Here is a 12,394-nt window from a genome sequence, read left to right as displayed (position 1 = left end):
ACAATCCACATCTGCAATATCTTTGAGTGTTTCAGTGGCCTAGGCTGCAGGAGTTTGTACTGGCAGTGGCATGGCTTTGCAGGATGCTGGGCTACCAGGTTGCTTCTCAGGCCAAGGGTGTGTGTGCACACACAGTAGGTCCCGTCGAAAAGGGGTGTGGTCTTGCCAGGGGCAGGGCTACTGAGCTGGTTCTCAGGCTGAGGGTGAGTACATACACCCTCATGGGTATGAGGGTGAGCACAGTAGATCTGCTGGTTAGGGGAAGTTTCCCCGGTTGTGCAGGACTGCCTGTCCATACAGGAAGTAGGGCACTATGTGCCTTTGGGCACAGTAATTTCACAGGGCCCATACTCTAAGTAACCAGGATTGTGAAGTTGTAGCCACCTGTATGAACATGGTGGAATAATGGGAAAGCCTTGGGGATGGAGAGATGCAGGGGCTACTGGCCCCCAGAACAGGATTCACTCTAGCAGTAGCTATAATTTCAAGATAGCGCCATGACATAGCTCATGGGTCATAGGGGATAAGGGTGTGCACAAGGTAGTTCCCTGCACTGGAGCAATGTAGCCATGAGAACTCCAGGCTGCTCCCCAAACCGGGCTCAGGGCCTGTGAGGACTGCAGGTTTCTTCTGTAGCAAGAACTGCAGGTGTCTGTGGCAATAATGAAGGTTGCAGGGGCCTTCTGCTTACCTTTTCCCTGCAAGGAGAAGTTTCTCTTGGCTCCAAATCAATCTTGGTGGGGGAAACAGAGTGACAGAGAAAGAGTGATTTCCTCCCCTCTCTATGCTGCCATCCTGGGTTTCCGTGCTCCGCATTGATTCCATCATTTCTATGCTGTACTCTAGCGCCCTCCTTCAGACACACTAGTCAAAATGTAGCTATTTATTTTATATTTTGGCCCTTTTGTAGGGGAATTAGTGCTAGGAACCCCTAGTCAGCAATTTTGTTGACATACTAATAATCTCTATCTTTATAATATATTTTAATACTTACAAGGAAATGACTCTCTTTTTTCTTCTATTCAATTTTTTTCTTGGCTCTTTCCAGCATTTTTGACAGAAATTTTAGAAAAGTTTTGACAAGTTTTAGGATACTCAGTAATTTAATTGGTATTATATTAAACTTGTATATTAATTGAGGAGAAATAACATTTTTAATACTGAGTGTTTCTATTTAGGAACATCTTTAGAAATTTCACTAAAGCACATATTATTTTATGTTCCACCTATAAAATGATAAAATGTTGCATTTCTAATCATGTAGGCAACTCTTTCTAATTTCTTGTTCAGTTGTTCCTTAGTATTCTGTTTCTTGTATTGTAATTGTGAATGCTGTTTTCCCTGGTTACATAACATATGATATTCCAGGCATGTAAAAATGCTATTAGCTTTGAATGTTTACCTTGTATTAAAATAACATTAATAAGCAAATGCTAGTCATTTTTTTTACTTAATTTTCTTAAAATTTCTAAGTAGAAGCCAATAGATCATGTTTTAAAAATTATGTTTGTCTTCCTCCCTCCAAGACTTCCAAAACTCCTTCTCTTGCCTTTTAATTGTCTAAATACATTGGCTAGAATTTCCAAAGACAAGAGTAGGGGAAAAAAGTCAACTAAGAGAGATAAAACAGCCAAATGTGTCTTTTAAGACTATTCACATGATGAGTAATGTGAAGACAATTATCCTTTTTATGGGTATTATTATTTCCTTGAAAGTTTAAAAGAATTCTCCTAAAAACATATGGGTCTAGAGGCATTTAAACAGATTTTTTCTCTTACCATTTTTTGTTTTATGTAAACTTTCCCACGTTTCTAATTATTTTATATTTGGGTGTCTCTGCATTTAGGGGATTAGATTTCCTGGAAGTTTATCTTTCTCCCCAACTGCCACCTCAACTCTTCTGCCCTTAACCAACTTTGGGACAGATTCAATTAGTTTATTTTCCTTTAATAAATTCATTATTTTCTACTTTTATTCTAGTTGTTTAATTGGTCTTCTTATGGAGTCAAATGGCTAGTTGTATATTTTAATTATTTCCACACTTATTAATAATAACGTTATTTAAAGATATAAACTCATTTAGAGTACAGCTTTGGTCATATGCCACGAAATTTGATATGAAGTATTCTCACTATCATTATTTTCTAAATATTCTTAAACTATGGCTTTGGTTCTCTAACCAAAAACACAAATAATTAAGAGATGGATTTTTTGTTGTTTACATTTTTAAATTTTTTTTTTTAGTTTTAATTGACAAATAATAATTGCATATATTTATGGATGTTCTGATATATGTTTATATTGTAGAATAATTAAATCAAGCTAATTAACAAATTCATCACTTCACAGACTTAATGAGTGTGATTATTTTATTGTTTTGGTTTAGATACAAATTTTTACACTTACTGCATCATGATTATACCCCATGATCTGTACAATTTCCTCTTTTGGACTCTGGGTTTTCTATAGATGTTTCTGAGAGTGATCTATATATTAGACACATTACTTTTGCTAGATTACTCGAACCATGTAGACTCTTACTTTCCTAGCAAATTTCTCAAAGCAAGAGTATGTTAAAACCTCCCCCTAAAACTGAAATAATTGTGTTGTTTTATTGTATTGTGTTTCTGAGACTTTTAGCATTATATATTTTGATACACTACTATTTGACACACAAAAGTTTCTATTTTTGGAGGTGTTGAGATTTTTGTCTAATTTGCTTTTTCTTCAGATGTAATACAGCATATTTATTTTACTAGTGGTTTTTTTTTTTTTTTTTTTTTTTGAGACAGAGTCTCACTCTGTCGCCCAGGCTGGAGTGCAGTGGTGTGATCTCGGCTCACTGCAAGCTCTGCCTCCCGGGTTCACGCCATTCTCCTGCCTCAGCCTCCCGAGAAGCTGGGACTACAGGTGCCCGCCACCACGCCTGGCCAATTTTTTGTATTTTTTTAGTAGAGACGGAGTTTCACCGTGTTAGGCAGGATGATCTCAATCTCCTGACCTTGTGATCTGCCTGCCTCAGCCTCCCAAAGTGTTGGGATTATAGGCTTGAGCCACCGCGCCCGGCCACTAGTGGTTATTTTTTAATTTAAAAAAATAATTTGACCCCTTTTTATCTACTTAGATCGCAAACTGAGGCAATGCTTATTGATGCTTTTCCATGCAGATTAAGGAATGTAACATAATATTTTTTTCACTCCTTTCATATACCTTGCATTGTGAGGTAATACAATCCAGAACTCCTGGTCAACATTATTTAATAGTAGTTTTATATTATACTACATATTGTCTGAAGAATTATTTGCATCTTCATTGCCTTTGCATAAACAGATTTATAATAATCATTTTGGGCCCAGAGTCCTCACTGACAGGCTTCTCTGCCACCACAACTTTTCCAAGCTTCAGCTCTCTGTTGTTTTGTTTTGATTCCTCTCCCCATGAGCTCAGGTATATCAAAAGTTGGAAACTGGGTGTGTATGGGATTTATCTTCATCCTTAACATTCAAATATTCACCAGAATACGCAAACAGAATGAGCTCTTCCCCTGGTGATTTCAATGGCTTCAATGATTTTACTCACCAAGCTGTACTTCAATTGAATTATTTTTTGGATAAATGATTTTAGGGACACTTCCTCCATATCCGGCTCTTTCTGCTAAGAAATCATACCCACAGGAAATTCATTAGAATCACATATGATACATTCCCAAGCACGTTGATGCAATAGCATGAAGCCCAACACAGCAGACCATCAATAAACACTGGTCAAAATCTCACTCCATAAATACACATTTTCAACCAGAAGTAACTGAATTGCCAAAAAAGAAAAAACAATAAGCTAGAAGCTGAGCTATAAAGAGAGTCTACTTTGGCCATTATATTTGGGTATAAGCCATAAACTATATTGTTTACAGTGTAAACTAATAAGCTTGTATAATAAAATCTCATTACTTAATAATCCAAAAACACTTTTCAGGCAGTGGCTATAATAAGCAAAGGCCTGGCTTAGGTGCTGGCTTGATAGAAATAGTAACCCTCTTACTTCACCTTCAGAAAATTCCCTCACGCAATTCCTGTTCCATGGCAACCATTACTCTGTTTTCTATTTCTACAGTTTTGTCCTTTTAAGAATGTTATAGAGATGGAAAAACACATAATATCATGTTTTTGAATTACTTTAAAATAACCTTGGGAACTGGTGGGAGTGAGTAGAGGTAAAGATGAAAAAAATCTAACCAGAAGTTGATAATTGTCAAAGCTGGGTGAGGGATCTGTGAGGGTTCATCACATCTTCAGTTTTGCTCTTCCTCTTCCAACTCTGCATTTCCATATTCTTTTACATCCCATCCTCTTCTATTATTCTTCCAACTTTTCATCCTACCACCAAACTTTAGCATTGTCTCCCTGTATTGACTCCCTGGACTCCCTGCCCCTGAGTCTTTCTGTACTTCTTCCCTCTCCCATTTGTCTACCAAAATTTAGTGGTCACCTACTTAGTTCCATTATTCCTCCTATATATTTGGAATGGGATATGGAAAAGTTGCAAGACAGGAGCTAAGAAAAATGCAAAAACACATACATTTTATGATGGCAATAATAATTGTGCATTCCACACACTATTTAAATGCAGCATGTCCCAAACAAAAGTTATCCCCAGCTAGTTAATGTACCATCACCCACTAGATCACATACATGTAAAATCCAGAAGCCATTCTGGGCAACAGCTTTTCTTTCACCTTCTTCAATCTATCCATCACCAAATTCAACTACTTTCACCTCCTCATTTCTCAGTCTGGCTTTTTCTTTACTCCTAAGCCTTCTATTTTCCATTCTTTTCCTAAGCAATCTCATTCACACCCACTTCTTCAAATATCATTTCAAGGCCAATGACTTTGAAAGTCATGTCTCCAGTCCTTCCTCTAAGCTCCAGACCCATACAGGCCATGACATAGTCTGCACCTCCACAATCCAAAGGCACCTCATCCTCAGCGTAGCAATGACCAAACTCATGGTCTCACTCCTAAATCTGGTTTTCCTCCAGAGTCATTTTATTTCACTGAATAGCATCACCATCCAGTCAATAGTGCATGTCAAAAAGCCTGGTTAACATTTTTGACCTTGCCATATTTCTCCCCATATTCAGTCCAACACTAAACCCTGTAGGTTTTACCCCTTAAAATGCCTTGAACCCATCCACATCTCTCCATCTTCAATGACACCATGTTACCTGTGCCTTCATGCCTTACCTGAACTTCTACACCTGCACTTCTGATCCACCCTAGAATAGATCTTTCTATGCACAGCAGCCAGTCTGCTGTTTCAGAAGTGAAAATCAACCCATGCTACTCTCCTGCTTTCAATCTGTCTGGCTGCTTGTCATTGTTCTTAGAATAAAATTCATACTACTTACTCTGAATTGCTGGTTCCTACATGATCTTGGCTCCTGACTACTTACCCAGCTTCATCACCTACCATAATTTCTCTCATTCAGGATCACTCTAGTCCTGCTTTCCACTCCTCAGATACTCCGAGTTCCCTGTTGGGCTAGGGTCTTCACATTTGCTACTTCCTCAGTCTAGAAAAAATCTCCCCAACTCCATCATCCACATAATGCTTCCTGACCATCAGCATCACTATTATCAGAAAGCTTTCCCTGAGCCACTCACTGCCTTCTCACCAGGCCCTGGTCTGTTTGATCTCAGGTTTTTCCTTTCCTTCATTGCTTTCATCTTCCCTATAATTACACATCTTATTAGTGAATTATCTGATTAATCTCTGCCTTCCTTCCTCTCAGCCTTCAAGCTTCATCAGTGCAGTGGTGGTGGCTGTTTTCTTCACCACGATGTTCTCTCTGCCTGGCACAGAACATAGCTTTGTTCAGTACTCAGCAAAGAGTCCTTAAATGATTGCTTGAAGAAGAGCTCTCCCATGGCCTCTTCCCAAGTTGAGACTATCAGCACTCTTTTGGATATTTTATCAGCCTCTTAAGTGGTCTCCAAGCTGCAAGGCCCTCGTCAACTCTGGCTTCAAACCATCTCAAAACTGACATCTCCCATCACAAATGCAGCCCAATGATTCTGCATTTGCACTGTCCCAGGGCCCTTCAATGGCTGTGTGGTAAAGCCTATGCACATGCAGCCACCTGGACCTTGCCCCTGTTTAACGCCGTGGCCTCAGCTCCCACCCTCCCCACCCCATATTCACATAGGCTCTAATGAAAGTCATTTTAGATCTAACATAAACATAATGCTTAATACTTCCATGCTTTGTCCTATACTGTTCCCTCTGTTCTCTCTGCCTAGAGACCCCCTCCTCACCCTCCTTTACTTTTGTGAATCCTATTCATTCTTCAAAATTCAGCTGAGAACTCCTTTCCCCTTGGAAGCCTTCCCAGACCATTTGCTTGCCACCCATGGACCCTTCTTATTCTTTTCCTGCTCCGCGAACACTGTCCGTGACTCTAGCCTTAGCACATGATGTTAAAATGATCCATTTAACCCCTAGATTCACCACCACCAGGCTGATAGTTTCATAGTAGAAGAAACAATGCTTTTCATTTTGAATTATCAGGACCTACCATAATACTAGCATATAACAGATCATAAATAAATGCTTATTGAACATGAAGTAGTGACTACTGAACCCAGTTACTTCTTAAGGGATTCTTCATTTTACCTGAGCAATTTCACCTTTCAAAATTTCCCCTCAGTTACCAATGTAAAGTTAATGCACTATAGAAGTCAATCATTCGCTTAATAAATAGATCTGTGCTTAATCTAGGCCAGGCACTGGGCTCAGTGCCAGGGATTCCACTTTGAACAAGATGAGGAAGTTGCTTTCTTTCAGAGAGATAATGGTCAATAGAAAACCCAAGAGCATTAAAAAAAAAAAAAAACCTTGTACAATTAATTTTCTTAATTTCTGTGCCTTTAGCAAGAACAATTAAAATTGAAAAACACCCAAAAATATTTAAAACAAAGGAGCAGTTGCAGCAAAGAACATGGAAGGACTAGAACGGGCTCTCTAGAACAGCTAGAATGCAGGGAGTCACTGGACTGTACAGAATAAAGAGCCCTGTCCTGCAAAGGCAGCACCCAACCATGCTGGCTCCCATCCGTGCTGAACCTATCCCCCTAGGGATCCACAGCATCCGGAAATAGCTCCATCTCCCCCAGTACTCTGAAGTGTGATGGAAACTAGTGACAAATAGGAAGGTCTACATCAAAGAAGTGTCCAGCCTTTGGTTCTTCTCATCTAGATGAGTAAATATAGAAAACAACTTTCTACTAAAGAAAGAGCAAAAGCCACTACAGCAGGAACTCCTTGTCCAATGTGTTTGGAAAAACCAGTGCTGGCCTGGGCACTGAATGCCAGTGCTCTGGCTCTGTTTCTGACAATAACCAGCTTTGTGACCTTCAGTAAGTTGCTTCTCTCCTGCAACTCTGTAAAATGTATAGCTTGGGGAGAGAATGTGGAGCAAGATGGCAGAATAGAAGAATCTGCCAATTGTCTCCCCTACAAGGACACCAAGTTAACAACTATCTACACAGAAGAAACACCTTCATAAGAACCAAAAATCACTCATAGTATCTGGTTTTAACTCTGTATCACAGAAAAGGACACTAATGAGAGAAAAAACAGTCCTCAATCACCAATGCCACCCTCACCAAACCCCAACAAGTGGCGGCATGGTACTGAGAGTGTCTCTGGTTGCTGGGGAAGAAAGAACATAGCAATTGTGAGGCATGAACTCAGTGCTGTCATGTTAGAACAGAACAGAAAACCGGACCAAACTCAGCTGCCACCAGCCCATGGAGGGAGCATTTAAACTAGCCCTAGACAGAAGAGAATTGCTGATCCCAGTGATCAGAACTTGACTTCCCATAAGTCTTACCACCAAAGGCTAAAGTGCTCTGGGTCTCTAAGTAAACTTGAGAGGCAGTCTGGACTGCAACTCTTAGGTGAGTCCTAGTGCTGCCCAGAGACCGTGTACTGGAGTGGGGCATGCAATATACCTCAGTATTCCCATCTAGGACAGCCAAGGGAGTGTGGGCATCACCCCTCTTTATCACCCCAGACTGCACAGCTTATAGCTGTAAAAGAGATGCTTTCCTTCTGCTTAAGGACAGGAGAGGGAAGAGTAGAGAGGACTTCATCTTGCATCTTGGATACCAGCTCAGCCACAGCAAGAGAGGACAATGATTAGAGTCATGAGGCCCCTGTTCCAGGCCTCCCAGACAACATATACAGACATACCATGGGCCAGAAGGGGACCCGCTCCCTTGAAGGAAAGGATTCAGTCCTTGCAGCACTCATCACCTGCTCACTGAAGAGCCCTTGTGCCATGAGTAATCAGTAGCAATTATCCAGGTACTATGGTGAATGCCTTGGGTGAGCGTCTGAAACTTGCTGGCTTCAGGTGAGACTCAGCACATGACCAGCTGCAGTGATTATAGGGCAAAACTCCTTTTGCTTGAGAAAAGCAGAGGGAAAAGTTTGTCTTGCACTTTAGGTACTAGCATAGCCACAGGGGAGGGTAGATCATGAAACAGGCTCTTGAGGTCCCCGATTCTAGGACTTGAATCTTGGCTGGCACTTCTGCACATGCTCTGGGCCAAAAGGGAGCCCAATGCCCTGAAGAGTGAGTCCCAGGAAGGCAGCACTGGCCACAAGCTGACTTAAGAGCTGTTGGACCTTAAGAGAACATCTGCGGTAGTCTGGCAGGACTCCTTGTGGCCGGCTGTGGCAGTGGCTATGGATGGTGAGGCTCCTCTGACTTTGGAAAGGGGAGGGAAGAGTGGGAAGAACTACGTCTTGTGGTTTGACTGCCAGCTCAGCTGCAGCACAAAAAAACACCTGATAGACTTCTAAGGTCTACTCTAACCCCTGACTCCTAGACGGCACCTCTGGATCCTCCCAGGGCCTGAGAGACCTCACCAATGGCAATCAGCCCTGATGGAAGGGACACAGGCTCGGCTGGCTTTGCCACCAGCTGATTGTAGAGCACCAGGGCCTAAAGCAAACATAAGCAGTAGCCAGGGAGTGGGTAAAGCAGGCTTTGGGCAAGACCCAGTGCTGTGCTGGCTTCAGGTCTGACCCAGCAGTCATAGTGGTCATGGCCACAGGGGTACCTATGTCACTCCACCCTCAGCTTTAGGTGGCTCAGAACAGACAGACAGACACTGTTTGGGAGAAAATAAGGGAAGAGAACAAGTCTCTGCCTGATATCCAGAGAATTATCCTAGATGTTGTCCAAGATCATCAAGGTGGTACCTCTACAAGTCTGTAAGAACCACAGCATTACTGGGCTTAGGGTGCCCCCTAAAGTAGATACAGCTTAGATCATAACACTCAAATCCTTTTGAAGGCCTTCCCAAGAAGGACAAGTACAAATAAGCCCAGACAGTGAAGACTACAGTAAATACCTAACTTTTCAATGCCCAGACACTGAAGAACATCTACTAGCATCAACACCATCCAGGAAAACATGACCTCCTCAAATGAATTAAATAAGGCACCAGGGGCCAATCCTGGAGAAACAGAGACATGTGATCTTTTAGTCAGAGAATTCAAAATAGCTGTGCTGAGGAAATGCAAAGAAATTCAAGATAACACAGAAAAGGAATTCAGAATTCTATCAGATGAATTTAGCAAGGAGATTGAAATAATGTTTTTTTTAATCAAGCAAAAATTCTGGAAATGAAAAAAATGCAACTGGCATATTGAAGAATGCATCAGAGTCCTTTAATAGCAGAATGTATCAGGCAGAAGAAAGAATTCGCAGGCTGGAAGACAGGCTATCTGAAAATGAACAGTCAAAGGAGACAAAATAAAAAAGAATAAAAAACAATGAAGCATGCATACAGAATCTAGAAAAGGGCCTCAAAAGGGCAAATCTAAGAGTTATTGGCCTTAAAGAGGAGGTAGGGAAACAGAAAAGAGTAGAAAATTTATTCTGAGGGGTAACAGAGAACTTCCCAAACCTAGGGAAATATATCAGTCCCCAAATACATGAAGGTTATAGAACACCCAGCAGATTTAATCCAAAGGAGACTACCTCGAGGCATTTAATCATCATACCCCCAAAGGTCAAGGACAAAGAAAGGGTTCTAAAAGCAGCAAGAGAAAAGGAACAAATAATATACAATAGAGCTCTAACACATCTAGCAGCAGACTTTTCAGTGGCAACCTTATACACCAGGAGGGAGTGGCACGACACATTATAAAAATGTTTACCCTAGAATAGTATATCCACAAAAATAACCTTCAAACATGAAGAAGAAATAGACTTTCCCAGACAAACAAAAGCTGAAGGATTTCATTCGCTGACCTGTCCTACAAGAAATGTTAAAGGGAGTACTCCAATCAGAAAGAAAAGGACATTAATGAGCAATAAGTAATCATCCAAAGGTACAAAACTAACTGGTTATAATAAGTACACAGAAAAACACAGAATATTTTAACACTGTAACTGTGGTGTGAAACTGTTCTTAGCCTAGAAAGACTGAATAATGAACCAATCAAAAATAATAACTACAACAACTTTTCAAGGTGTAGTCAGTACAATAAGATATAAATAGAAGCAACAAGAAGTTAAAAAGCAGGGGAATAAAGTTCAGGTGTAGAACTTTTATTAGTTTTCTTTTTGCTTTTTTGTTTATGCAAACAATATTAAGTTGTTATCAGGTTAAAATAATGGGTTACAAAATAGTATTTTCAAGCCTCGTGGAAACCTCAAACCAGAAAACATACAATAGAGACATAAAAAAATAAAAAGCAAGAAACCAAATCATATCATCAGACAAAATCACCTTCACTAAAAGAAGACAGGAAGGAAAGAAAGGAGGAAGAGAAGATCACAAAACAAGCAGAAAACAAATAGCAAAATGACAGGAGTAAGTTCTTACCTATCAATCATAACATTAAGTATAAATGGACTAAACTCTCCAATAAAGAGACATAGAATGGCTGAATGAATGAAAAAACAAGACCCACTGATTGTTTCCACACTTCACCAATAAAGACACACATAGATCGAAAATAAAGGGATGGAAAAAGATATTCCATGCCAATCGAAAACAAAAAAAGAGCAGGAGTAGTTATACTTAGAGAAAATAGATTTCAAGACAAAAACTATTAAAAAAGACAAAGAAGGTCACTATGTAATGATAAAAAGGTCAACACCCAACACTGAATCACCCAGATATAAAAACAAATATTATTGGAGCTAAAGAAAGAGATAGGCTCCAATACAATAACAGCTGGAGACTTCAATATCCCACTTTCAGCATTGGACAGATCTTCTAGACAGAAAATCAACAAAGAAACATCGCACTTAATCTGCACTATAGACCAAATGGATCTAATAGATCCATTTACAGAACATTTCACCCAATGGCTGTAGAATACATATTCTTTTCCTTAGCACATGGATCATTCTCAAGGACAGACTATATGTTAGGTCACAAAACAAGTCTTAAGACACTGAAAAAATTGGAAAAATATCAAGCATCTTCTCTGACCACAATGGAATAAAACCAGAAATTAATAACAAGAGGAATTTTGGAAACTATACAAACACATGGAATTTAAATAGTATGCTTCTGAATGACCAGTGGGTTAATGAAGAAATTAAGAAGGAAATTGAATAATTTCTTGAAACAAATAATGGAAACACGACATACTAAAACATATGGGATACAGCAAAAGCAGTACTCAGAGAAAAGTTTATAGCTATAAGCGCCTACATCAAAAAAAGAGGACATACTTCAAATAAACAATCTAAGGGTGTATCTTAAAGAACTGGAAAAGCAAGAGCAAACCAGGTCCAAAATCAGTAGAAGAAATAAATTAAATCAAAATGAAAAAAACACAGAAGATCAATGAAAAAAAAGTTGGTTCTCTGAAAAGGGAAACAAAATTGACAAACCTTTAGCCAGACTAAGAGAACAAGAGAAGAGATACAAATATAAAATCAGGAATGAATAAGGAGACGTGACAAGTGTTATTGCAGAAATCCAAAAGATTATTAATGGCTACTATGAGCAACTATATGCCAATGAATTGGAAAATCTAGAAGAAATGGACAAATCCCTAGACAAATACAACGTATCAAGATTGAATCGGGAAGAAATCCAAAACCTAAACAGACCAATAACAAGTAACAATATAAAAATGTTAATAAAGTCTCTTTATTACAGAGAAAGAAGTCTCTTCATTAAAGAGAAAGAAGTCTCTTTATTACAGAGAAAGAAGTCTCTTTATTAAAGGAAAGCCTGGGACTCGAGGGCTTCACCACCAAATTCTACCAAACATTTAAAGAAGAACTAATACCAATCCTACTCAAACTGTTCAAAACAATAGAGGAGGAGAAGATATTTCCAAATTCATTCTAT

The 12,394-nt window shown here is 39.5% G+C and overlaps 1 protein-coding gene across 4 annotated transcripts in view; it reads right to left on the bottom strand.

Moving 5' to 3' along the window:
* IL1RL2 (interleukin 1 receptor like 2) overlaps positions 1 to 12,394 on the bottom strand; it is a 48,644-nt gene that overhangs the window by 19,983 nt on the left and 16,267 nt on the right. For 3 of the 4 annotated variants that reach the window (XM_030921419.1, XM_030921420.1, XM_030921421.1), the window contains exon 6: positions 3,580 to 3,654. In XM_030921419.1, coding sequence (XP_030777279.1) covers positions 3,580 to 3,654 — 75 coding nt within the window. The remainder of the gene's footprint in view (positions 1 to 3,579; positions 3,655 to 12,394) is intronic. The other variant, XM_030921422.1, reaches the window with a different exon arrangement.

This window comes from Rhinopithecus roxellana, chromosome 17 (assembly GCF_007565055.1).
Source record: "Rhinopithecus roxellana isolate Shanxi Qingling chromosome 17, ASM756505v1, whole genome shotgun sequence".
Classification (NCBI taxonomy): domain Eukaryota; kingdom Metazoa; phylum Chordata; class Mammalia; order Primates; family Cercopithecidae; genus Rhinopithecus; species Rhinopithecus roxellana.
The sequence above is the reverse complement of the archived record's forward strand: the minus strand, read 5'-3'. Positions and strand labels throughout refer to the sequence as shown.